This window comes from Aedes albopictus, chromosome 3, assembly GCF_035046485.1.
Source record: "Aedes albopictus strain Foshan chromosome 3, AalbF5, whole genome shotgun sequence".
NCBI classification, from domain to species: Eukaryota; Metazoa; Arthropoda; class Insecta; order Diptera; family Culicidae; genus Aedes; species Aedes albopictus.
This window is the reverse complement of record NC_085138.1, coordinates 303,970,976-303,998,818: the sequence shown is the minus strand read 5'-3', so window position 1 is coordinate 303,998,818 and position 27,843 is coordinate 303,970,976. Positions and strand designations below refer to the sequence as shown.

Sequence of the window (27,843 nt, the reverse complement as noted above, 5' to 3'; positions counted from 1 at the left end):
CTTGTGTGCTTTTGGTTTCCTCTCTCATCAACCGGTTTAATAGCCAAGTGGTAGCGTACAATCCTGGTGATCTCAAAAGGTTCTTGGTTCGAATTCGGTTGCCGACAGAAACTTTTTTTAATTGTAAATCGGATCCATAGTAAAATTGAAAACATTAATCTGTTGAAATAAAACGAAAATCCGTCTGCACAAATTTAGTGGCGATGTCTTGAGCAGGGCCTTCTTGTGGACATTTTCATTTGACGTCTTAGATCAGCTGCTTGTTCGAGACTTTGACAGTTTTTCTATAGAGATGACAAGTCTGTGTTAGCAGCTGTTGTTCCACCTTTGTAAACAAACGCATACACGAACATGTCACATGAAAAGACCTATTTTCAATCGGAGGGGAAACAAGGATCGGTAAATTCGCCTCACTCCATTCATATTCACTCCTCTTTGCTGAAGCGAATCGAGAAAGATGCAGCAAACGGATAGTCGTGATCAAACACGCAACCCCATCACCAGTGGGAAGCGATGCGCAAGCTGGTTGACATGGATATTCGTGGCCGATCGTCGCAGTTTGGATCACAGGTGAATGAATGAATGGCGAATTGTGACGAATGCTGGTGAGCGATCGAAGCGGCTATTATCATAACTACAACAGAATTTCTGCATGTAATGCATACGTTTTTAGTGTATTGTTGTTGAAATGCTAGATTAGCAAAGAAAATAATAAACATTTTTTGAAAACTTCAAATATTCGTACGCGCAATATCACTCACGAATCGCATCACCTCTCCATCGTTTGCGATGCGAATGTGGACGAATGTTTAAATTCCATGTATGGCTTCCTTGATGGCTTCCCACCGTTCGCCGGTGTTTGCTGTCGTCGCTGACAAGCAAACACACAAGCTGAAGCGACAACCGTTCGCTGCTGACTGTATTCGAGTGTGGAAGAAGATGAAAAGTGGAAATCAGGAACCCTGAGGGGAAATAACTTTATCGAACTGTCAAACTTTACTCGAAAGTTGAACGCAGGGATGGGAACACTCACTTGCAAAGAGTTACACTCACTTGCTATTTTCTTAGCTCAGAAGCGTGCTATCAAGAAACGATGTATGGACGACTTTTGCCTTGTGGTTTTGTCTAAAAGTTTGCCGAATAGAGTAGGGGAGGCACACGCATACCAAAGTCGTGAAAAAGTTGTGAAAGCGACTCTCCACGAGGTGAGTGTAATTTACATTCACCTCGTGGAGAGTTGCCTTTGCACCTCCCTTACGACTTCGGTATGCGTGTGCGACCCCTACTCTATTCGGCAAACTTTTAGACAAAACCACAAGGCCCAGGTCGTCCATACATCGTTTCTTGATTGCATGCTCCTGAGCTGAGAAAACAGCAAGTGAGTGTAACTCTTTGCAAGTGAGTGTTCCCATCCTTGGTTGAACGAAGAGTCCAAAATGGTTCGCACACCCTATAGCCCTTTATAAGGCCGAGAAAACTAGAAGAGTTGCCAACGCATACTATTATGGAAATGATTATATACATTATTACACGCACGAAACAATTTTTGTTTGAAAGAAACTCTCAAAAATCTAGGTGGCAATATAGTTGCCACTGCCCGTTAACCCCAAAAATGAGCTTTTGAGGTGGCAATATAGTTGCCACTGCCCGTTTAGGTCACCAGCGCTGGTGGCAATATTCTTGCCACTGCCCTTTAAGGGTACTTTTCTTCTTTTGACTTAGACAAAAAGCCGGGAAAGTGATTTTAGAGTGGATTAGGGCTTAACCCATAATATAAACTGCGTAGTTCAGCTCATGTCAACCCATAATTTGATTTTATTTCTTAAAATATTTACCAAATCTATAATTTTACAATAAGTTTGAGCTAATTTTCTTCACGCGGTGAAATTTAGCCATTTTTTGAGACTACAAATGGCACCCAAATTGTTGCAAAAGCATTGTTTAGTACCAAAAAAATTCCAGGCGTTGTTAGTAATCCCAATTTTGCGTAAACCAAAAAAAAAGCTCGAAATAAATTGTTATAAAACTGAAAAAAAATACAAACAGTAGGTGGCAAAGGGTGGTAATATAGTTGCCACTGCCTTGGAGCAACATTAACGGCGGCTACTATTCGAGCAACCCGCGCAGCGCTACCATTTTGACTTAACCACTCTTTTCCACACCGGTAGCAATCAAATTAGTCACCCTGGTTCGTATCGGGAGGGCTGTCATATTTCCATAACATTTTTAGCAGCGCAACTGTCCCGCTACTATATTTGGTCACCCACCCATAGCGCTACTATTTTGCGAGCGCATCCAGCAGCGACCGGTAAAGTTTGCTGCAATGATGGAGGGCTGCCAAACGGGCTATAGAAGCGCACCGTTAAAGGTGCTCTAATAAAGGGATAGAAAACAGTGTTTTTTTTGTGTACCAGCTTAGCCCCAAGGAGAATACATTTTACTAAGGTGGCGCAGATAAACATTGCAAACTACTGGTTGTCTCTTCCATTCATCTGGTGTTCTTATGGAACTGAAATAGTGACGTCACTATTTTATACCCCGGACAGACATGTGATACGAGTGTGATTCCTGTACAACGGTACGCAGTGTCAAGAAAATTCTAACAAGACTGACTTGAGCTGAGTGAATTTTCAGTATGGCACTCATTTCAAGCGCAATTGTACAGTGATTCTTGTATCACATGTGTGTCATAAGTATTAGTTGCATAAGAGCACCTTTAACGGTGCGCTTCTACACCCCGTTTGGCAGCCCTCCATCATTGCAGCAAACTTTACCGGTCGCTGCTGGATGCGCTCGCAAAATAGTAGCGCTATGGGTGGGTGACCAAATATAGTAGCGGGACAGTTGCGCTGCTAAAAATTCTATGCGAATATGACAGCCCTCCCGATACGAATCAGGGTGATTAATTTGATTGCTACCGGTGTGGAAAAGGGTGGTTAAGTCAAGATGGTAGCGCTGCGCGGGTTGCTCGAATAGTAGCCGCCGTTAATGTTGCTCTAAGAACACCAGAAGAGTGGAAGAGACAACCAGTGGTTTGCAATGTTTATCTGCGCCACCTTAGTAAAATGTATTCTCCTTGGCTTAGCCCTACCTCTAGGTGGGTAATACTGCGTTCGGTAACTTCAATAGCACCCACCAGATGTGTCAGTTTTTCGCGTTGATGTTCTTTCAACGGCCGGTTTCGTTCTTCGAATGTGATCCAGAAAGAGTGTGTTGCGCGTATCCAGACGCAATAAATTTGCATTTTTGCTGTGCTATTTTCTCGACTGAACGATAAATTAGTGGCATTTTTGCGTTTTAATTGCGTGAATATTACGAATAACGATCATTTGAGGTAGTGTAGTACAAGTGGAGAAGTTGATTTACACGGAAACAGTGCCCACGAGGTGGAATCTGCCCCGCCAGCAATGGAAATCACCGAGAACAACTTTGAGCGTCTCGCCAACTATCTGCAGCAAACACTGAGCCCCGATCCAGAAGTGCGCCGACCCGGTAAGAGCTGCGGGCAAAAGGTTAGGTGTGTGTGTGGGATTGTTTTATTTACATGTTTCTTCATGGTTTCAGCGGAACGATTCATCGAGAGTATTGAAATCAGCCAGAACTATCCGCTGCTGTGTTTGAATCTGATCGATAAAGTTCAGGTGGATATCACCATCCGGGTGGCCGCGGCCATCGCGTTCAAGAACTTTGTCAAACGGAACTGGGGCTACCACTTGGAGAACGATGGTCCGGATAAGGTGGCCGAGTCGGACCGGAACGGCATCAAGGCGATGATTGTGCCGCTGATGCTGAAGTCGCCGTCTTCGATCCAGAAGCAGCTCAGCGATGCGGTGAGCATTATAGGGAAGTATGATTTCCCGCTGAAGTGGCCGCAGCTGATGGACGAAATGATCGAGAAGTTTGCCACGGGGAACTTCAGTGTGATCAACGGCGTCCTTCAGACGGCTCATTCGCTGTTCAAGCGATATCGATACGAGTTCAAATCGCAAGAGCTGTGGGAAGAGATTAAGTTCGTGTTGGATAAGCTGGCCAAACCGTTGACGGATCTGCTGCAGGCCACTTTGGGTCTAGCCGAAGCTCACGCCAACAATGAGGAAGCTCTGAAGATTATTTACGGGTCACTGGTGCTGGTGTGCAAAGTATTCTACTCGTTGAATTCCCAGGATTTGCCGGAATTCTTCGAGGATAATATGGACACCTGGATGAAGGCATTCCACGGGATGTTGACCATTGACATTCTATGCTTGAAAACGGGGGAGGATGAGGACGCAGGAGTCCTGGAGCATTTGCGGTCGCAAATCTGTGAGAATCTTTGTTTGTATGCCCAGAAGTACGACGAAGAGTTTGGACCTTATATGCCCCAGTTTGTGACGGCCGTTTGGGAACTGCTGGTGAATACCGGCATTCAGACCAAGTACGACACTCTGGTCTCGAATGCATTGAACTTCCTGAGCACCGTGGCCGACCGCAATCACTACCGACATCTGTTCGAAGATCCAAACGTTTTGGCGAGCATCTGCGAGAAGGTCATCATTCCCAACATGGACTTCCGGGTATCGGATGAGGAACTATTCGAGGATAATCCAGAAGAATACATCCGACGAGATATTGAAGGTTCCGACGTGGAAACGAGACGTCGAGCTGCGTGTGACTTGGTCAAAACCCTCTCCCAAAACTTCGAATCCAAGATTATCGAGATTTTCGGCCAATATTTGCAAGTCCTGTTGGCCAAGTACGCCGAAAATCCGGCCAATAATTGGAAGACCAAGGACACCGCCATTTATCTAGTCACTTCGATGGCTTCCAAAGGTCAAACCCAGAAGCTTGGTGTCACTCAGACCTCAGAACTTGTCCCACTTCCTCAATTCACCCAGCAACAAATCATCCCGGAACTGGAACGACCTGACGTCAACGAGCTCCCAGTTCTCAAGGCAGATGCCCTCAAATTCATCATGACCTTCCGAACGATCCTCGGACCGCAAATCATCGTGGCCACCTTACCCCTGGTAGCGAAACACCTCGCCGCAGGAAACGTGGTCGTCCACAGCTACGCCGCTTGCGCCATCGACAAAATTCTCACCATGAAAGGCCCCGACAACAAACCGATCGTCACCAAGGAAATTCTCGCGCCGCTGAGTGCCGAACTTATCACCGGTCTGTTTGCTGCGTTCACCGTCCAGGGTTCGAATGAGAACGAGTACATCATGAAGTGTATCATGCGCACGCTGAACACCCTGCAGGAGGCTTCGTTGCCTTTTATGATTGTGGTGTTGCCGCGGCTGACCGAGATCCTGACGGTTGTGTCCCGGAATCCGTCGAAACCGCACTTCAACCACTATCTGTTCGAAACGCTGTCGCTGTCGGTCAAGTAAGTGCAAATTAACTCCCTATTTTTTTTCATTCAGCCCTTCTTCTATGGTTCTACGTTCTCACTGGAACTTGGCCTACCTCTCTTCCACTTAGTGTTCTTTGAACATTTCCACAGTTCCCCAGTCATAGCAGTTTCCTCAAAAAGGAAAAAGATAATTCCACAAAATTATGTCTATTCTAATTGAATTGATATCCCCTTACAGACTCGTATGCAAAGCGGATCCTAACGCAGTCAGCTCGTTCGAAGAAGCGCTCTTCCCAGTTTTCCAGGGTATTCTACAGCAAGACGTTCTGGGTGAGTACTAATGAAGATGCATACAAAATCGAACATCTACAATCAACATCAATTCCTTTGCAGAGTTCATGCCATACGTTTTCCAAATGTTGTCGCTGTTCCTGGAAATCCGCGAAGGGAAAAGTGCCATCCCGGACACGTACCTTTCGCTGTTCCCGTGCCTCTTGGCACCAGCTCTCTGGGAACGACCGGGCAACGTTACGCCCCTAATCCGGCTGCTGTGCGCCTTCGTACGGCAAGCTTCTCCCCAGATCAGCGCCGATGGAAAGCTGAACGGAGTGCTCGGAGTGTTCCAGAAGATGATCGCCTCCAAGAGCAACGACCACGAGGGCTTCTACCTCATGCAGAACCTGCTGCTGCACTATCCAGCGTGAGTTATTGCTTTTCACTTGATGATGTTGCCATTTTAATCATTTTTGTACACGCTTTTTCAGGGATGAACTGGGACAGAGCATGCGTCAAATCTTCTCCCTGTTGTTCCAACGACTGAGCTCATCTAAAACTACCAAATTCGTGCGGAGCTTCATCGTGTTCTTGTGTCTCTATGCATCTCGTGTAGGAGCTCAAGCTCTCGTGCAGCTTATTGATAACATTCAAGCTAAGTAAGTTCTCATCTACATAACCGTACTCGACGGATGTAACAATCCCCAACTCTTTCCAGTATGTTCGGCATGGTCATCGAGCGGATCTTCTTACCGGATATCAACAAGGTATCCGGTGAACTCGAACAGAAGATTGTCTCGGTCGGCATCACGAAGCTGCTTTGCGAAACCCCAGAACTTCTATCGGACGCGTACGTCAAGTTCTGGCCCCAGCTGTTGCAAACCGTCATCCAGATCTTTGAACTTCCTCCGGACGAGTCCAACATTGACGGAGACACCTTCGTCGAGATCGAAGACGTCCCCGGCTACCAGGCTGCCTATTCGCAGCTCAACTTTGCCCAGGCAAAACCCATTGATCCGCTGCCGGAGGTGGCCAACACCCGTCAGTTCCTCGTGCAGAACCTTGGTAAGCTGGCGCAATCGAATCCGGGCAAGATCGGTGTCCTGGTGGCGTCGCTGCCAGTGGCCCACCAGGAAGCCCTGCAGAAGTACTGCGCCCAAAGTGGGGTGCAAATCGCTTGAATTAGCTTCGCTAAATAACTCGCGCGCGCTGGATGGTCGTCACAAAGCCATGTACACTCATTTTCATACATCTACAATTGAAGCCAACTGCATTAGACCGTAGGGTATCATCAGTGTTATCGTGTAAGTCAGAGTTTGAATAAAACTACTAGGTGTTACTTTTTACTCGGGTCACCACAAAGATTTTTTTGAAAGAAATTGCCCTTATTGAGGCGTAGGTTAAAGATACGAAATGTTGCAATTGTGATTTCAAATGTACTATCAATGGCATGCTAATGGAGCAGAATATCTGCCAAACGTGCTTTAAAAGTTGCTCGGCAGCATCGTCATGATTACACATGCGATGCGAACTATGAGCTCTTCCCATCAAGAGCATCAAGAGATCGTTCGCTCTAAAAGCATGGATCTGAACGATATGCGAAAGTTTTAGGCAACTGACGATGATGCGCGGCACAAAACTGCGCCACTTATCACCATGTCCAATGACCGGAAAGGATATTTGCTGGCAGACAGACCAAAGATGTATCAATACAATGATACCATGGCGGATGAAACTCTTCGAAAAATTGCTGGATGATAGCAAAAAAGGTGTAATTTGGAACAATATTTACAAGATAGGGTGGGCTGAGAAAGATTTCGAGCGCATTACTTATTTTATTATGGTTATAATTTTGTTCAGGTGACCAGCATGAATCCTACGAAAGTTAGGGGTGTTTAATGAAACAAATATTCACTCTCATTCATAAAAAATGCAATGGTTTTTGTAGTGCTCATTCTACGAGTGGAGTGACGTGACGTGTCCCTCGATATGCGAGCCGAGCTGGGTCATGTCACTCCACTCGTAGAATGAGCACAAGTAGAACTATTAGCACTAGATAAGGAACCTTCCTAGTTGGGGTCATTTTTGGTCAATCGACATACTAATTATGCTGTTATTTCGTAAAGAAGTAGGATAGAATTCTGACAATATTGAAGTATTTACATACCTAGTCAAACAGGAGTTTTAGACAAATCAAATCTGTTCGCGTTATCCAGAGGCTGTTGATCCCAATTTTGATAGCCGTAGATCAAAATTTGGATCAACAGCTTCTGGAAAACGCAAAAAAGATTTATTAGAAGTTTGATAAAAAATCACGTATTTTGAGCTGTCACACGATAGAATTTCAAAGTGTTCTAGTGATCCCTCCACGCCCTACCCAACTAACATAATATGTCAACATGACTCTCTCTTAATACGGCTTGAAGCTGAGTTACTGTGTGTTACATATGAACAGAAGCGTCTATGCGAGCCAATGAATCTGTCGAACTTAGTCGACATGCAGCACATGCTGTGCAATTACCTTCTATGCCACGAAATCACAGATTTTTCTCGGCTCTTATGCAACCTAGAAGTTGTTGGTTTCTCATCTTTGGAAGGCGCTATTTTAGCCTTATGCGAGGTATGCAAACGGAATCGCTCAAGTAATTTTCGTTCAGTGCATTATTTTTCCGTGACCGGAATGGTCAAGAAATTCAACACAGCAAGCCCCATTTGATTTGACATTTCGTTTCAGCTCCGTACTAGGATACGGAATAAAGCGACGCTTTATTATTTCTTGAACGATTCATTGCCTGAATTTTCCACGCATCGAGATAGGCCAAGAAATTTCTTGTGATCTTCGTACTACCCATAAGCTATTAAATAATAGTTATACGCTGAGACGAGACTCGCGAAGAGGAAAAAAAGCAACGTCAAGTGCAGCCCAACTGAGCTGTCAGTTGTAGCCCGTTTGATTACGTTACCTAAAACGAGGAAAGTATTGCTATCCGAGATAAATTCTGAAGCCAAAATTCACTCCGAGCAGCATTTTCTTCTCCTGTACTGTCAAAAATAAATTGAAAACAAAATATTCCAATGATTACTTTGCTTGGCGATTGTTGGCGATGCAAAATTTCACCTCAACATGATTTTGTGCGTGAATGGGATTCAGTCACACTGCATGTGAGCTGATGCGGTCACGTACGTGTTTGAACCACCAGCCCAAAACATAATGTCAACACAGATAGGAAGAAGAAAAAGAAGACCGTCTTCGCGAGTCTCGTCTCAGGTTATACGGTTACCCCAAATTATTCGATTAAATATAATTTCAGGTTATGTTAGAGTGACTACTTTGTGGTCACTCTAACATTTGTATGGTTTTTTGTATGGTGAGAAGATCAGTTCTCCATTTCTGCAATAAAATGGTGCAAACAGCGTGGGTATTATGATTTCTTACTGTGTGGTACTGAATCTGCATTGTTATTCGACTAGACTTCCAATGCACTCCAGTAGCACATGGTCTGCCAAATGCATATCAAGCAATCTAGTAGGCGTGCAAAACTGTTGTCGCGTCACTACTTCGCGAACGTCAAAGTGTAAACACAAGTTACTTCCTGGGGGCACCGCTTGTCCACAATAATTCTAAGCTCCACACTTACCTTATTTGATGCTGTTGGGCAAACGCTTGGGTAACTACTATGTTGTTGAAATTGCAAAAAAAAAAATAATACAACAACACAGCTACCCAAACTTTTGCTCAAACAGCATAAAAATAGTCAAGAAATCACGCTGCATCATTTTATTGCAGAAATGAAGAATTGATCATCTCCCCATACAAAAATCCAGCTCACTACTTTCATAGCATAAAAAATAGCCCGTTTTGTTTACACCAGACGAAGCTTGTGCCTCGTCGTGTGAAACGTCAAACGCAGTAAATGTTTACATTCGACAAGCTGTATAGCTGCACCAACAATTTCTACAACACAGCTTTTAGCTGTAAGACTGTTCTATAAAAAGCTACAAAGCGCTACTGTTTTATGTATTTGACAACATTACAAAACGTACTTATAAAAGCAGTTGTTTTAATTGGTGGGGACTCTTATCCGATTGGCACATCTTTCGGAGTCGAATTAGAGCACATAACATAAGTGGAACTCCATCGTTAGAACAAAGAAAAATTGTACAATTCCCTCCTTCACTTTCGCTCAGAAAACCGCAAACAAAATCATCACCTTCGAAGTCCCCAATCCAGCACGCGGAACTGTTATATCATGTATAAAAGCCACCGAACTGTAATTTATTTTGGTAAACGAAAAACATCTGGTCCAACCAGTATTCCAATTATAACAAAGAATACAGGAACGAAGATTGGCATCTGAGATATGCGCAAAACTAGCTGCTGGAAATCCACTTATTTTGTCATAAATTTATGTAGATCCAATATCATTAGGGCATAAGTTTGTCTGTTGATAGTAAAAACAAATAAACAAATGAACAAATTTATTTAAATCTTCGAAATAACACATTCACCTTTTACATATTGATCTCCCTTTACATTTAAGGCTAGAAAACATATTTTTGACTTGAGCTTACAAAGTTTCATCATAATTTATGTCCTATTTAATGTCTCCACATGCTGCCGGTCTAGATCTATGAGTCTTTGGTTCACAGCAATGAAAAATGGTATACATGCTGAAAAATGGTATGACAATAATGTTATAACGCATTTGTCATTTCGATGCCCTGTATACCAGCGTACGAAATCGGAAACGCATCAACACCTAGGCCTGAGAGATCGTAGAGTTGTCTAAATTTTTCATAGGTGTCCAAAACTAACCATCCTTTCCCATTCCTCAGCAGTCGCAAGGACGTGGCCAGGACAGTGCTCGACCATTGGAGGATTGCGTCAGTCTTGTCTAAGAGTCAGAGATTAGTCCCAAAATCTTTGTGCTTTGGTTCGGACGGGAAGGAGGCAACCCTCATAACAGCGGTCTAGGACTGTACCACCTACGAATTTATGCGACTCGCTTAATGCTAATGCTAATGCTAATGGAAGGTGCTGAATACAACTTTCCTCGTAAACCTGCACCCAAAAAAATTTTGTTGTCGTTTTTACCGAATCCATGGTAAAAATACGAATTGTACCAACAATTTTCAACCGAATGCAAAATTCTGTTAAATGTACTGAAACATTGTCAATAATACCATGCATGTTGTACTTTTGACGGAAAATATTATTGATGCAACTATTTTGGCATTGTATTTTTGACCATGTTTATCCAAGACGTGCAACATTCAAGTCGACATGGTTAAAATAACAATGCCAAAATAGTAGCAACAAGAATTTTTTTAGTCAAAAATACAGCATGCATGGTATTACTGACAATGTTTCAGTACATTTAACAGAATTTTGCATTCGGTTGAAAATTGTTGGTACGGTTCTTGTTTTTACCATGGATTCGGTAGAAACTACAACAAAATTTATTTCAGTGTGGGTACTGGGTCAATAATTGGGGTTTTAAATTTAAAAAAATGTATTATTTTTTTGATTTTATATGAAAGATCACCTTTTTCTGAGCCACTATGATTTTTTTCAGATTTTTAGAACTTAATTTTGCTACCTAAAATTAATTTCAAAGAGATTTTTTTAAATCACCTTTTGACAGCTGGGCAACTGTTTGACAGCTCCGCCCAGTACAAACTGCGACGAGGGGTGATTCGACAAATCGCTCCCATACAAACTTCAAATTGATTTTTAAATAGGTTCCCGGGCACCAAAATTCATGAAAATTTGGATTTCGGCTCAGTTTGACATGCAGATTCAGAATATCGAATTATCTCAACACCGTTAAAGAAGCCAATTGATAATAATAATTATTAGCAGTAGGAGCATCCTTTGCTCCTCTGAGGGGCCGTTCATACCACGTAGACTTTTTGGGGGGAGGAGGGGGGGTCTGGCCAAAGTCTACGCTCCATACAAATTTATTTTTTTTTGTATGGACAAAGAGGAGAGGTTTAACCATGACCATTAGCGTAGCCAGATTAAATTTTGTTTTGGGCTAGATTATCCGCAAATTGTTGTTTGTTTAGGAGAATGAATAAGAAAAACGAAAAAGCTGGATATGCTAATAAACTAGGCCGAGACGAAGTACATGATTGCGGGTAGAGACAGAGACGGATCTAGTTGTATTAGTGACGTTGTAGGGTAATTTTCCAATTGTTGCACAGCTAAAAACTCGCCTATTGTTGCACACTCCATGTTTTTCTTATGGAGTGTGCAACAATTGGCGAATTTTTAGCCGTGCAACAATTGGCGATTTACCCTAATGAGGATGAGAATGAGAATGTATTACTTAGCTTGAAGTTGCTGAAGAATTTGTGTATTACAGCCCTTCCAATGACTGCGTCATCACTCACGTCCCGTACCTTGCAAAAGCAAACAACTCTATCACGAGCGGACGCATCAATCACGAGTTGTGAAGTGTACAAAAAAGCGAATACATATGTCGAAACAGTCAACTTCAGTTGACGAACCTTAATCGTATGAGGAAACTGAAGGAACATTGCCCAAGACTCGGCGCTGGAGTAAAGTTACACAGGTACTTAAGAAACATGGATCGAACAAAAAAACAATGATTTCTACAGAAGTCAATCAGCTTTATTTCAAGTCATGCGGTTCATAAACTTACAATAGCCGAAATTTTATTGAAATTGTCAAACTTGTAATCCTAACCCATCACTGATCTCGTGGCAATATTAGATGTATCTTAGGATTAATGATCTTTGTGTGGCTCATAGAATTTAAACTATCCTTAACAAACCTCGTTCTTCAGCTATGGGAATGCTAGCACATTGATGAATTTCATCAATACAACGAAGTTACAGTCGAATCACCGATTTGTCTCTTAAGTCTAACCCTCCCAACATGTTACGGTTCTTATCGCTACCAGCTAATCTAAAACCATTAATCTCTTCTTAACGACGCTACAGAAAATCTATACCTGTTACCAAAGAAACTCGAAAAATAGTGTTATGTATTAAATGCCCTCCCTACCGAATAAATATTCCCAAAGCAATCTCTCTAGGCGTCACGATCAACTTAGATCACGAACGGCAGAATAGCCTTGCGACCCTTGGGGTAATCCTTGAAGTCCTTCTTGTAGTTCTTGTGCTTTCCGATGGCCCAAACCGTCATCTGGTACATACCGGCAGCGGTGAAGAGCAACGCCGGAACGCAGGTGGTCATCATCGAGAACGACAGCCAGGACAGGAACTCGTACGTGTAGTTCGGACAGGACACGAAGCTAGAAGCGCAGACAAAGTGTTAAAATATAGCTTCTCCTATCTAACAACTTCCAACTTACTTAAACAACTGAGTCAATGGGTTGCCGTCGGGTTTTGGAATCTTGCGAACTGTGGAACCAGCTGGTCTCAGATTTCTCAACAGCATGTGAATGGAGAAATTTCCCAGCTCACTCACCTGAAATAGAAATGGATGCGGCAAATTAAAAAAAACAGTCTATAACACATTGCAAGAGAACAAAACTTACAATGAATCCAGCCAACCCGGCGTACATGACAGCGGTGCTGGGTTCGGTGAACAACGGATGGTTCACGTGGTACGCAACGTATCCGGCGAACGCCCAGTAGTAGCTGCAGTTCTTGAAGAGATTCCTCAGCGGCATGGTGGCATGGGAGAACCGATGAACGAACAGCGTCTCCAGCAGACGCTTCGCGTAGTGAGCAACCCAGCAGATGGCGGCAATGCTGAAACATAGGGTAAGTGATTAGACACATTGTTACGTTGGTGAAGTAGCTGTTATGTTTATAGTTCTAAGAATTTTCCATTAATTGCATTCTCTAATTCATGGAAAATTCTCCGATTGATGCATGGAGTGTGTTTCGTTTGTAATTTGGAGATGCCCCCTTTGGATTATAAACTCCTAGATCATGCACCAGCTATAAAAGCAACTATCGCTGGGAACTAAAGGCAACCAGCCAGAAAAAAAATAGAATCACAGGATTGACTGATGGAATAACAATAGGAAGCAATCAGTGAAGTACTAGATTGAAAGTAGTGAGCTGGATTTTTGTATGGTGAGATGATCAGTTCTCCATTTCTGTAATGAAATGGTACAAACAGCGTAGGTTATATGATTTCTTGACTAATTTTATGCTATTTGAGCAGAAGTTTTTGTAACAGTGTTGTTGTATTATTTATTTCTTGCAACTTCAACAACACAGTTACCCAAACTTTTGCTCAAACAGCATTAAATTAGGAAAGAAACCATATAACCCACGCTGTTTGCACCATGTCATTGCAGAAATGGAGAACTGATCATCTCACCATACAAAAATTCAGCTCACTACTTTCAATCTAGTACTTCACTGATTGCGTCCTATTATGAAACATCGTCATCCTGGGATCGGACTTCGTTATCTATTTGGATAATAGGGCACAATGGATCAATGAAGCAAGCTTTTCTTTCGTTTACCGCATGTAAATAAAGGCGCCACCTTATATGGACATTAACATTTTGACAGCAGTCGAGTTATGTTAAACACACAAGGCTACGGTGGCGCTATCTGTTCATTTCATAGCGGCCGTTTTAGTTATTTTAGTGGTTCATTTATTATGCGTCTCATGAAAAATCAGAATATGGCGATTATCTGCCCCTTGGCTTCTGATTTAAGCGTGACAGTCACTAATCATAACAGCGACACCAGATTTAAAAGTATTCAATTCCATTATATGGGGTTTGACAGCAAGCACGCTCATTCTAGTGAGCTACTCTTATCGTTTATCACAAATACATTCATAAACACCTGTCACTTTGCGAAACCCACGTGCTTTTGTTTCTGGCGGGAGCCTTGCGACTGTCACTGCGGCAGTATATGCCTTGCGAGTGTACGACCGCCGCAAGACTCTAATCAAAGATAAGCGCGACAATATTTTGTGTTGCATGTTGTGTTTTGTGCATTTATAATGTTCCATTTTGTTTCTAGTACATAAAAATGACCAAACATGGGGCGTTGCGCATTTGTAGGGTACCAATGTAAAAATACTAACCAGCGGGATCAGATCCAGCGAAAAGGTCTGCTATGATGGTCATATCCTAGGTCATAGTTAGTGTGTCAATACGATCCTGGGATCTTCTCGCATCATGACTCGAAACATTTTTTATCGTAGAACCGCTGGAGACTAAAGCAGGAGATAAATAGAGGATCACCGATGAGGAACTTGCGGGGATTGCAAAATACTTTAGCGTAGGTAAGGCCCCAGATTCCTGGCCTTCTGACAAATAGCCATTGCAGAGGCTCCCGGGATATTCAGATCTGCTATGCAGAAATGTCTGAACGAGGGACCCAGGAGTTTGGGAAGCGGCGGAGTCGGCGTCTATTACCACCTGGTGATCATATTGTATGTTGTTTTCACAACAAAACGCGCTGCCAACTTTCAGTCGGCATTTTTGAATCATCGCGACGAATCAAGCACCACCTTTGCTGCTGTGTGTGGTAATGAGATCGTCAGACTTTCGCCAGCTGATTGGCTGGTGACGACTCTGGCAACGGCTGTTAATATCAAGGACTATTAACCACCGGAGCCCGTGGCGTAGTGGTCACTCGGTCATTGCTCATGGGTTTGATCTCACTCCTTGAACTTACAATTTGTCGCCAGTGCTCTTCTTCCCGGTAGCGGCTGGCACCACTCACCCCCTTCTGAGCCCATGGCTCTAACGGACCCGGATAATTGAATATCGGCGAACTGCTACTACCATCGTGCTCATCATTCTACCATAGAATAGAAAGTGGAAAACAGCACAAGGGCAACCAGTTCAATAAAGTGGAATAGAATACATTTAGGCGCTATATACAGTTTCAATGCAGCTGTCTATGGCAATCGCTCACGAAATGCCCTAGTGCACAATAGAGCTGCAAATTAGGTCCATTGCTTGTCACTGGGGCTGCCTTTACTCCACTCTATTCCAACTCCGGGAGATTTCCCGGAAGATGTGAAAACTTGAACACATCGAATAGGAGTCCCCACTAACAAAACAGCTTCTACTATACAGTACAATTCGTTATACTGACAAATCCCCAAACCAGCAGCGCTTTAAAGGCCGTTATGCGATTTCATTACGGCTAGAAGCTGTAATAAAGAAACTGTTGGTTTACCAACACGGCTTGTCGGATGTAAACATTATTGTCAAAACAAACTTTAAGCGGGATATATAGCTACTACACAAATTCTTTATAAGCTATCCATCTCTGTACTGTGAAATTATTTGGGTTGCTTTTATTGCACTTTAATTCAATGCCGGAAGATATGCAAATCGAGTAAGAGTCCCAGCCACTACAACAGCTGCTTTTATACAGTACGTTTTGTAATGTTGCCAAAACACAAAACAGCAGCGCTTCGTAGCCGTTTAAAGAACACTCTTTCAGCTAGAAGCTGTGAAGAAGAATCTGTTGGCGCAACCCCACAGCTTGGTCAATGTAAACATTATTGTGTTTGACGTTTCACAAGCTTTTGCAGCAAGATTAAGTTGGGTAAGGTTTCTTGTGGCACAATTATGAAGCCTTGTCTGGAGTAAAACAAAACGGGCTATTTTCTATGCTATTTATATATAGCAGTGTGGCAGCGAGGACATCATCGGGACCAGTGGATACGGAGATCTGAAGTTCAATTCCAAGTAGCGGCAAGTACTTTAATTATTCAATTGTAAAAGTGATAATTCCAGTTCCACATGTATTGCGTCACGGTATCCATAACCTAATTATATTTAATCGTTTAATTTGGGGACGCCGTATAACTATTATTTAACAACTGTGAAAAGGCTGAAAAAGCACCTTCTCAAGATGTTATTCAATTGGTGGTTATATAGGAGCCGAGAAAAGAGCTATGACTTCGTGGCATAGAAGCTGCTCGCAACAGCATATACATGTGGATTAAGTTCGCCAGATTCATTGGTATAGGGCTTGCATAGAAGCTTCCGTCCATATGTACAACACAATAAATCAGCATGAAGCCGTATTGAGGACGCTTTGTTGACGTTTACATTCACAATAAATGTTAGTTGGGTAGTTAGATAAATGTTGTTACAGTTCATAGCGAAAATCACTACAGCAGCTGTTAATGTCGACTATTAACCACCGGAGCCCCTGGCGTAGTGGTCACTCGGTCATGACTCATGGGTTCGATCTCACTCCTTGAATTTACAATTTTTCGCCATTGCTCTTCTTCCCGATAGCGGCTGGCACTCACCCTCGTCAAAGCCCATGGCTCTAACGGCCCCGGATAATTGAATATCGGCGAACTGCTACTACCATCATGCTTATCATTCTACCATGGACAGAATAGAAAGTGGAAAACAGCACAAAGGCAACCAGTTCTATAAAGTGGAATAGAATACATTTAGGCGCTGTACACAGTTTCAATGCAGCTGTCTATGGTTATCGCTCACGGAATGCCCTAGTGCAGAATAGAGCTGCAAATGAGGTTAAGCACTATTAATCCTGAAGCAGTCGCGTCGTGTACTGAGTACACGCACCATGAAAATTACACGCTTGTTGTACATAGCGTGAGCGTGGTATCGCTGAAGGTCGTCAAAAACGCAACTGCTCTAGGGTTAGACAGTTAAGACGACGCTAAAAACAGCAATGTTCAGTTTTTGTTCAAGAATGACACACTTTCTGAAATAATCAATATCTCTGCACACGATTTCGACATCTTAGCAGAAAAGGATGTCCCCTTTTTCCAAATGGCATTCCTTCACTATTATCTCCTGAAATTCCCCTAGTTATTCCTTAACAGATTTCTATATAAATTTCTTCTAGGATAAGTTGAAACATCAGAGAATACAAATATGGCTGGCACAATGGTCGACTTGGACCCCTGGTCACGTTTTCAAGAGCATCAATCTTGAAAATTCGTAAACAAATGCTCTCGATTTGGGAAAGTTGCCTCTTCTCTTTTGCAAGTGAACACTTCAGCATAAACAAATGTGGCTTGGTTCGATGCTTTGCTCGTCAGATTTGCGCCTCTAAAGTTTGTATGAAAAATTACAATGGGATTTCTTGATGTTTCACCTTAAGGAAGTTTTTATGCAATAACTTGAAACTTCCCCAGAACTTCTTTTAGGTTTTCCCAAGTAGATTCTTCAGGGACACCTCTAGGTTATCTCGTAATACTCAGCTTGGTTATCTCATGGAATTTGATGGGAATTTTACGAGGATAAATAGGGATTTTTGCAAGAGTTCCTTCTCGGATTAACCCAGATGTTGCTTTTAAAATTCCTTCTGAAGTTTCTTCGAGGATTCTTCCAGGAATCGGAATGCATTAAGAAAATAATTCTGAATTTCAACCAAGACATCCTCTTGAAACTCATCCCGGATTTGCTTTTACGATTCCCCAAGATTTTCCTTTTGCAATTCCTACAGGTGTTCTTCCCGTTCTTCAGAATTTCCCACGAGAATTCTTCGAAGATTATATTCTGGAATTTCTCCAAAAATTCTTTCTGGGATTCCTTCAAAAGTTTTTTTTAGGAATTGATTAGGAATTCTTTCTGGGATTCTTCAAAGAGATTCTTGAGACTCATCCAAAAATTACTCCACGCGTTCTTTGCAAGCCAATCCGGAGATTCCTGTTCCGGTCGAGGAAATTTTCTCGACACCCTGGGCATAGTGTACCATTGTCTTTGCCTCACAATGTACAAATTCATGCAATGGCAGGCAAAGAAAGCCCTTCAATTAATAACCGAGGAAGTTCTCAAAGAACACCAAGTTGAAGAGCGGCAGGCTAAGTTCCAGTGGGAACTTTTTGTAAGATTCCTGTTGAAGTGTTTTCTTTGGTATTTGTGCAGCACAAGTTCCGCCTGGAACTTTGATTTTGAATACTTCCAAGAGATTTACTTGGATTCTCCAAATATTTCGGGATCCTCGAAGTTTATACTGAAAAAAATATATCTACTGTGGTAGTTTAGCAGCTCGATAGGTAGGCCGAGCTCTTGGAATTATCATTATCAGTATAACTGTCAAGAGAGAAGCACCACATTGGCGACGAACGAATCCCGTTTGCTTTCGAGCCTTCGAAACGATCATCGGAGCGTTTGCCAAAACGACTTTGGACGCGATTTTGGAGATCCAATCCAGACAATGAAAAAAATCAAGATCCGTTGTCCGTGAAAGGACGTGCAAGAGCTGCAAGTGAAGCAGACCATCAAGAAGGAACTCTTCCTGGTCTGCCGAGAATATGGGACATCCTGCGAGGAAAAAAAGTCAAGCCAAAAAAGTTGTTGTCTAGGCAACGAACTTCGGTTACCTGAATTGGACAAAATTATCAAGTTCCTTCTCAAGGAACTGCCCCAGGAACGGATTCCGTCCGTTGAGTTGGGCGAAACAATTATCAAGTTCACCGTAATGGTGAACTGCCTCAGGAGCGGATTCAATCCGTTGAGTTAGGCGAAAAATAAGTTCACCCCAAAGGTGAACTGGCTCAGGAACGGACTAAATCCGTTGGGCTAGGCGATAAAATGATGAAGTTCACCCAAAGGTGGACTGCCTCAGGAGTGGTAGAAATCCGTTGAGTTAGGCGGCAACATTACCAAGTTCAAGTTCCCTCGCAAGGAACTGCCCCAGGAACGGATTCCATCCGTTGTTCAGGGCGAAACAAACATCAAGTTCACCGTAACGGTAAACTGCCTCAGGAGCGGATTCAATCCGTTGAGCTCGCCGTTGAGTTAGGCGAAAAATGAGTTCACCCCAAAGGTGAACTGCCTCAGGAACGGATTAAATCCGTTGAGTTAGGCGATCAAATTATGAATTTCACCCAAAGGTGGACTGCCTCAGGAACGGATTCTGTCCGTTGAGTTAGGCGACAAGATTTCCAAGTTCACCTCAAAGGTGGATTGCTTCAGAAACAAAGTTTTCCGTTTAGACGAAATAGTGGATCTGCAACGTTTTGCTTTCCGGGCCTATATACAATCCCTAATTTGAGCGGTTGTAGTCTAAACAAACACCCATCTCTTGTTGTGACCTGGAGGAAGTAATTGCGGCTAACGGACTATGGTCACTTTCGAAAGAAAAGGAGATGTGGTAGTTTAGCAGCTCGATGAGTAGGTCGAGCTCTTGGAATTATCATTATCAGTATAACTGTCAAGAGAGAAGCACCACATCTACTATCCCACAAGATAGTACCTAGAAGTACTTTGGACTTGTGGCACCTTTTTCCTGTATTTTTACCTGGTGTATTTAGCATTGAATTCTTAAAAAAATAACATTCAAAATAGAGAAAATTTGATAGAATTTCCACCATTTTCTTTAAAAATATGGCATTTTATTTACGTCTAAAACCCATTAATTTTTAACTGCAATTCGGAAATTAAATTTCAGCATTTGCGTTAGAATTTTTAGTAGGTATCTGCGTTAGAAATCGTTCTTCGTTTAGTATGTTCAGAAATATCATGAGATCGCCCAGACATTGTGTAGTCGGTACAAAAATACAACGTAAGTACATCTTCATCAAGGGAAATTTATGAATTTAGAACTGATTCGCCTTCTAGCTCACCAGAACATAATTTTTATTTGTTGACTGGTTTGTTGATTGGGTTAGCTAACCAAGTGACCAATTCACAATAAAACGACTTGCCATGCCTGCTCTAGCGTCACGTAATTCATAAACGAGCCTTCACAGTAACAGTTTCCGTACGGTTTAGAGCAGAATTCGTTGACCATGCAGCATTCGCCGTTACTGTTCAGGGTCGTTAAGGTACAACTTTTTACACAAAAAGCCAATATTTGTCATTGTCATACAAACGTAAGCAATGTTTTGTACAGTTCCTGTTCAAAGGGCGGTAGCTTTTTTATTATTTGCATGCAATTATGACGTATGGAGTATGACGATATTTTAACAATCATCACCCATTCAAGTCGAGAGTTGATACATCCAACGCTGGATCGACATATCCTCTATACGCTTCTTTGATTTTGTGTGATATCCATTATAGCCAAACGAGGCAGGCATAAGCAAGCCAGCAGAGCTACTGCCTGCTGCCTATCGTAAACATTCAACCCACATTGAGAGATAGACGCGTTGCTTGGTGGCGAAAATACGTGGAATGACGTAGACAAAATTAGGCTTTTTCGTCAGTTCCGCGCACCAGCGCTGTTGTTGGTTTGGTGTATTAAAGTCTGACTGTGATTGTATGTTGCAAAAGTAACAATCGCGAAGTTTTATTTATTTATATAACCGATCAGAGGTCGGTATCGGGGTAGCCTCTGATGTTGACTACATTAATTGGGCAAATGCATGATTTTCTTATTGCAAATATTTTGCAAAGTTTTCTTGTAATATAGGATTTAAGTTAACATTTATCTTATCAGTGATTAGCTACTGTGATCACTTGTTTTTGATTTAGTCATCGCATCACTTGAACTCTTCCAAATACTGTAAAATAGCGTAACATTGATCGGTAAAGGAACTTCAATAGTGGCTCTCACAACGAGTACAACCTTATTTAAGTGACCTGATTGCTATCAGCCTTGCAATAGATACTAAGGTAAAAGCTCTATTAATGTAACGATCAATGTCACCACACAGTACGGTATCATCAATATCATAGGAAGCCACGATAACCCCTACCAAAAAGTCTCCTTTGCTCGTTGACTTTGCAGGGTATTGAATAATGGAATGCGCATAAATTACCGGCTGCTTTCTTACATTTTCACTATATACACACCTTTCGATTATGATAACACACGTAAAAAGTAACAGCAAAAAAAATCCACTTACTTGGCAGTCAGACTAACTGGATTCGCAGCGGCGCTACCGTAGATGAACGACGGCCTCTGGTAGAAGATCATGTACACAAATATCGGGCCGGCGTATTCTGCCAGGAAGACACCCTTCCAGCTGATCTGCGGCCCAAGATCCTTCACGTAGAGTTTGCCACCGGACGAAATGCTGAGCGACTGCAGGGTGTCGGAATCTTTCAATATCTTTCCACGGGGTTCCAATCGCAGGGCCTGTCGGTGGATGGTCAAAGATTTCTTCATGTTTTGCACCTCATTTTTCAGTGCCTTGATGGTGGTGTCGCCCTGCACACGGCACTTGCCCAGGGGTTTGGAGTTTTTCGCATCGAGGATTTCGATCTGAGGAGAATAATTTGATTAGTTTCGTTAACATTCGATTATATTGTAATACCCTTACCTCCATAATTTTGAGAATTTCACAGCACGGCAAATAGCTGGTACCGACAACACGACACACGTAAGACGACTTCTCTGGTCAAGCACAAACGAGAAAGTGGAAGAACCGCAAGACCGTTTACGTATTGCTTGTCACTTGTGTTATATGGATTGATTGTAGTGGTGTTATCCAATGATGCCAGATGGTTTTCATTTGAAGCTACCACTAATGTTTAGCTGAAGAAATTTATTGATTACTAGCTGACCCGACAAACCTTGTATTGTCCATATCAATTGGGGCTCTTGCACTACGACACTTTATATTGGTTTAGTTGAGATGGTTTTGAATTTTAGTTTCAAAGTTTTTCTAATGTTTTTGTTTATGCTTTAAACGCGTCATCCTGTGAACTAATTGAATTCAAAAAAATTGTTTATCATTTTATTCGTTTATTAGTTAAATGGCTACTAATGTTATGTAAACTCCTTTGTAAAGTCGTTTGGAAGACCGGCTCTTTTATTTGGGACATTTGTTCCCATCTGTTTTCATAATTCCATATTAAGGTGGCCCACACTTATATGAAAAACAAAAATTTCGAAAAACCTCCTAAATCAGTTGTTTTGGACTCCCAGAAGCTACGTTCAAAATTTGAGCAAAATCAATTAAGCCTAAGGGGGCGCTTGAAGTTTGTATGGGAAAACTTGGCCAAATGTATGCAGAAATTTTAGGTTTCGAATTTTGCCGCTAGGTGGCGCTGTAAGCGTTCAATAATCAAACCCTTTGGTAAGGTACACCGGGGCAAGTTGAAACGGGTGGGGCAAGATGAAACAGATGATAAACAATTTGATTGCCATAACACATTGTTTTTGATTCAAACAATCTTTTAGTGAAGGATAAATTTTCAAATTTTATTGAAATCTATTTCAAAACTTCGCGTTTCATCTTGCCCCACCCGTTTCAACTTGCCCCGGTGTACCTTATTATTGTAGGTGACTATATGCCAAACAACTTTGTCGAAGACCGCAAAGTGATCCAACGTCTGAGGAAAAAGTTATAGGAAGGATCGAGCTATCTCCTGAATTTTTTTCAGGTGTAAAACTTTTACCAATTTTTCAAAAACCATATTTTTTAAATCTATATAGGGTATCGCGCTACTTGGGCGGTGGTTTTCTTCGTCTGTTATTTTCGTCTGTTTTCCACTGTAACTCGGTCAATTTTGAACCGATTGACTTGAAATTTTGTACACGGGTAGATACTATACCTATCTCACCGCATTCCAAGAATTGCGTCAATTGGTACAAGATTGACTGAGTTATAGTGGAAAACAGACGAATATAGAAGCCACCGCCCAAGTAGCGCGATTCCCTATATATAAAAATGCAGTGGCATACGTGGAACCGCGCATAACTTGCGAAAGGATGGTCCGATTTGGGTCGTCTAAGTTTTGTTCTATTAGTTTTCACCCAAAGAAGGTTTATGAGGCAAAAAACATGGGAAAATTGAGAGTTTTTGAAAATCGGGTTTTCATACATTTTGAACGGGGACATGGGCTTGGCTAGGGACTTGAAACGTCAAAAAACGCAGTAGGAAAGACAAAGTTTGCCGGGGACAGCTAGTTTTATTTAAAAATGGTTTCCTTAAAACTGAAAAACATTTTCCACCTGAATAAAAAATTCAGGAGATACCTTGATCCTTCCTCTGTGTACAAAACCCGATTTTGAAAATATTGCTTCGTTATTAAGTAAAAAATCAAAAAGTGAGGAAATTCTTCCAGATTCGCCTTAAAATAGAAAATCTACCATAGAGTTAACATCTCAACTTTCATAAGCTACACAACAATGCCACTCGAAAGAAAAACTTTGATTAAAATAAGAAAACATTTCTGTTGTCATTCTCAGGAGTTGAGCCACAAAATAATGTAACAGTGTGACTTGAAAGAACTGCCTATTATTAAAAGAAGGAAAAATCTCAGAAAGAGTGGCAGTATAAGGAGCAGGAAGAACAACCTGTGTGACAATGAGGACATGATGATCATTCTGCCTAATGTTTATTCGGAACATTTGCTAAAATTATAGTAAAAATAAATCATTTTTCTTTAAATTTCGGCTCTTTTGCACCTTATTTTGCCATAGTGTACCAGTTATGGCAAGTCCCATAAGGAATGCAAGCAAATGGTGCGAAGTGGAACCAAAATTAACAAATGTATCCATAACAGGTACAGGGTTCCTATCATTGGCACACGACGTAATAAATATCAAAAGCAGTGTTGATACCGTTTCTATATTTTTCCTCTAAAGTAAGGAAACTAAGCTATGATTTGACATATTGTTGACTTTCGTAGGTTTTCTTCTTATTTTTGTAGAAATATTTTTCCTTATGTAGTGTTATTAGTGGTACAGCCGCCCTACTTTTTTTGGATGAATAGGAGGAGGGTCCTGCGAGATGGGGGTCGCACACGACTTTTCAAACATGTCTTGCCTTCAAAACCAATCACATTAATAATTGTGTTCCATTTGCTTTGGTCTTCATTTATACGGAAGTTTCTGTTTCATTAGTGTAGGAGCTCCGTTTCCAAAAAAAAGAAGGGTCTCACGCTAACAAAGAAACATTCCTTGCCTTTCTATTATCTTTATTTGTTCTATAAATATTCAGAAAAGTGTTGATTTATTTGTATAGGATATGTCCTACCAGCGCGGGGAAGGGTCTCAAGCTATCATAAAAACATTTATTGTTCTCTTAAATCTGCACATGGCAAATTAGGTCGGTTTGTTTAATTGGCTCTTAAGTGATGAAGAATTTTTCGATTCATTTGTTTGACAGCCCCGTCTTTCCAAAAGGTGGAGGCGTCTCAAGTTATCATGAACGCATTTCTTAGCTTCTAAACCCTTTACATGTCAAACATGGTTCCATTTGCTTGATTAGTTCTCGAGTTTGCATTTGAATGGGAGTCTCCCCCCCCCCTTTCCAAAGACCCTACCATAGTAACGTGTTTTGGCTTCTAAAACTCAAGTTATGCAGTAATTTCCGTTACATTTGTATGGAAACCCCCTTTTCGAGGGGGGAGGAGTCTCACTCTACCATCGGAACATTTATTGCTTTCTAAAACCTCCGCGTAGCAATTTTTTTTTCATTTGCTTGATGAATTGGCCACCACCAAAGAAGATGTTGAGATAATTTCATATTCTGAATATACATGCCAAACTGAGCCGAAATCCAAATTTTCATAAATTTTGGTGCCCGGGAACCTATTTAAAAATCAATTTGAAATTTGTATGGGAGCGATTTGTCGAATCACCCCTCGTCGCATTTTGTACTGAGCGGAGCTGTCAAGCAGTTGCCCAGCTGTCAAAAGGTGATTTCAAAAAATCTCTTTGAAATTGATTTTAGATACCAAAATAAAGTTCTAAAAATCTGAAAAAAATCATAGCGGCTCAGAAAAAGTGGCTCTTTTGTTTAAAAATAGAAAATCATTAAATTTATCTTAATTTAAAAAACCCGATTCTCGAGTTATTCATTCAGAAATGTCCGTTTCATGTATGAGGGAGCCTCCCTTTCCACAGAAAGGAGGGGTCCCACAACACCGGAAAAACATTTGTTTCCTTCTGAATCCTCCCCCCCCTCTTTGCCCTTTGCAGGAGCTAACTGGGCGTTTAGGGAAAACTCTGCTTAGGTAATATAATTATCCTGCATGGTTCTTTAGAGCATACATATATTAAAACTTATTTGCGTCGAATAAGATTTCTTTTGTTGGACCAGCACACGGCTCGGCCCGCGAAACCAGATCAGTTTTTGTGACTTACCGTAAACGATTTCCATCCCCTGTTGGCCAACCCCCCTCCTACAATGCCCGCTTTCCTGTCGGCCGAGTACAGGCCCAGACACCGCTCACCTTGCCATCCGGCGAGACTTCCGGCCGTACAGCTCCACAGGAGTCGCTGATCAGTGATCGAACAGCAGCGTTATGTTGTCGATTCGTTTCAGCCCTTTCAAATATGACAATCATTTCTGCGCCGCACTCTAGATTGGATTTGTTTGCGACCGTGTTGAACTCCTCTCCCAGCTCATTTCCGGTTCATTCCTATGGGAGCCCCTCGTTTTAGAGATCGGAGCGGTCTCACACCAAGCCAAGAACCTTCCCCGGCCTTAAACATACCCACATACAAAATTTCACATCGATCGGTTCAGTAGTTTCCGAATGCATAGCGGTCAGACAGACAGACAGACAGACAGACCGACAGACAGACAGACGGAAATTCATTTTTATATATATAGATAGAAGATATATAGATAGATAGATATATATAGATTACAAGATATCATGATCCAGGAGCAAGTTGATCATTTCTTGACAACTTTTGACTGCCTTAAATCGCAAGTCAGTTCCATAAGCATTTTTATATTAAAGTTTTACTGCCGTGTACAGCATAGTTGTCCCATGTTTTATGATGTATGGTATGCGGGGCAAGATGGGTCAGTGTCGTTTTCAAGCGTCAGATCAACGAATATTCCCAGAAAAGTGATAAATATATTTATTTGAAAATTCTTTACGTTCCTTGCACAGAAAAAAAAATAAAATATTTTTTCGTTATACATCCCATATAACTGTGTGTTGAGAACCACTGGATTATTGGCTCTCATGCTCTCGCCGATCTGCGTGCTCGCCGATAACATTGTAATATGCCTTCGGCCGATGCACAATCGCAGAGATTAATTAGATTAATGAGAAGTAATTTAGTCGCCGTGTCGTACATACGTGTCGTTTTGTAATGTAATTTTAATGTAAATAAAGTTATGTTTTAATGTGTTATTTCGCTACGCCTGGGAGTTTAAATAGACAGTTCTGTCTCCCGGCCACCCCGAACTCCAGGCCGTAACAGTGGCGACGAGAAATCCGTGCGTGCAGTAGTGAGGAATCGCGACGCGTTAAGTTTTCTGCGGAGGAGAAGATGGGCGATGGCGACACGATGGACATCGGGCGGAGTGATGAAGCACAGCGCCAGCATTCGGCTTCAATGGCTGGACAGGATCTGCACCAGCGTCAGGTGGATCAGTGGCTACACTCGCCGGTTCTAGGAGCAGTTTATCGGAACCGAAATGCTCCATTCCCATCAGTGCCCGTGGAAATGCATCCTCAGCAGCACCAGTACAACAATCAACCCTCGCATCAAACCCCAGCTGGAGTCAATGAATGCCCCATTGACTCGCTATCATATGATGGGCAGTCAGCGGTACAAGCACCACCGCCGCCATCATCGTCAGGCCGGTTTCCACTCGATCGAGAAGAATACCTCGATGGGCAGTTTCGGCAGATGCGAGAAGCCAGCGAGAAATACTTTGATAGTATGAATCGGCTGATGGAGCTCCAATATCAAGCTTATGTGGAGCGGATGAAAACATTCAACCAACAGACGCAGTTGATGTTTTCCCTATGTTGGGCTGCTCGAGGACTGCAGCCAGCATACGAGTCACCAGAGTCTTCCCCGATCAGCACACAACAGCTGGAAACACAACACCAAGCACCGTTTCCAAATGATGCCGACTCTACGGCGGCGGTAATAAATGAAGAGCAACCGCGGCAGCCACGAGTGGATCAGCTGTTTGTTCCCGTGTCGACGTTTCATCGTGACGAACAACAGCAGCAGAAGCAAGCAATAAAAAACCCTATTGTCGTACCTGCACCATACGACGACAGTAGTGTTGAGGCTTTCGAACACGCTCAGCAGAACGAGTGTGCGGCAGAGGTGTTCAAGTCGTCCGTTGTAGGATCACTTCGGGAAGAAATCATTATCTCTGATAAGCGCCCACCGATCAGAGTCAAGTCGGATCCAAAATTCGCCCAATATTTTGTGGATCGACATGGGCATCGGATGGATTTGGCACGTGGACGTGCCTCAGTGTTCAGCGACGTCTTTGAGTGGATGGTACACAATGATGGAATCAGGATCAAGCTCCGGTTTTGCGTACATCAGTTTTCATCAACCCGATCACCGGCAACGCTTTCACCACTGTCCACCATCATCGCTCTTCCTGCGCCAGAAGACCGCTGTAATGGTTTACCGTCAAACGTTTAGAG

The 27,843-nt window shown here is 42.3% G+C and overlaps 2 protein-coding genes and 1 long non-coding RNA gene across 3 annotated transcripts in view; 1 reads left to right on the top strand and 2 right to left on the bottom strand.

Moving 5' to 3' along the window:
• The window catches only part of LOC134284084 (uncharacterized), an 816,516-nt gene that overhangs the window by 534,357 nt on the left and 254,316 nt on the right, over positions 1 to 27,843 (bottom strand). The gene's annotated exons all lie outside the window — the stretch shown is intronic.
• On the top strand, positions 3,156 to 6,954 carry LOC109418539 (exportin-2). The gene is made up of 6 exons (XM_019692745.3): positions 3,156 to 3,492; positions 3,565 to 5,368; positions 5,574 to 5,665; positions 5,729 to 6,035; positions 6,100 to 6,267; positions 6,327 to 6,954. Exons 1-6 carry the CDS (start codon positions 3,408 to 3,410, stop codon positions 6,787 to 6,789), a joined length of 2,919 nt encoding a protein of 972 aa, XP_019548290.3. The 5' UTR covers positions 3,156 to 3,407; the 3' UTR covers positions 6,790 to 6,954.
• Positions 12,224 to 21,953, bottom strand: LOC115257884 (probable very-long-chain enoyl-CoA reductase art-1). The gene is made up of 5 exons (XM_062842347.1): positions 21,795 to 21,953; positions 21,378 to 21,736; positions 13,138 to 13,354; positions 12,952 to 13,067; positions 12,224 to 12,891 (listed from the first exon to the last, which is right to left on the bottom strand). The coding sequence occupies exons 1-5, from the start codon at positions 21,798 to 21,800 to the stop codon at positions 12,687 to 12,689; spliced, it is 903 nt and encodes a 300-aa protein (XP_062698331.1). The 5' UTR covers positions 21,801 to 21,953; the 3' UTR covers positions 12,224 to 12,686.

Excerpts from the sequence above, each read along its gene's own strand:
- LOC109418539 (XM_019692745.3), top strand. The coding sequence starts at position 3,408 with ATGGAAATCACCGAGAACAACTTTGAGCGTCTCGCCAACTATCTGCAG. Across the intron at positions 3,493-3,564 it reads TCCAGAAGTGCGCCGACCCG|CGGAACGATTCATCGAGAGT; the intron begins GTAAGAGCTGCG and ends TCATGGTTTCAG. Across the intron at positions 5,369-5,573 it reads ACGCTGTCGCTGTCGGTCAA|ACTCGTATGCAAAGCGGATC; the intron begins GTAAGTGCAAAT and ends ATCCCCTTACAG.
- LOC115257884 (XM_062842347.1), bottom strand. Across the intron at positions 13,355-21,377 it reads CCAGTTAGTCTGACTGCCAA|CATTGCCGCCATCTGCTGGG; the intron begins GTAAGTGGATTT and ends CCTATGTTTCAG. Across the intron at positions 13,068-13,137 it reads CCGGGTTGGCTGGATTCATT|GTGAGTGAGCTGGGAAATTT; the intron begins GTAAGTTTTGTT and ends TTTCTATTTCAG.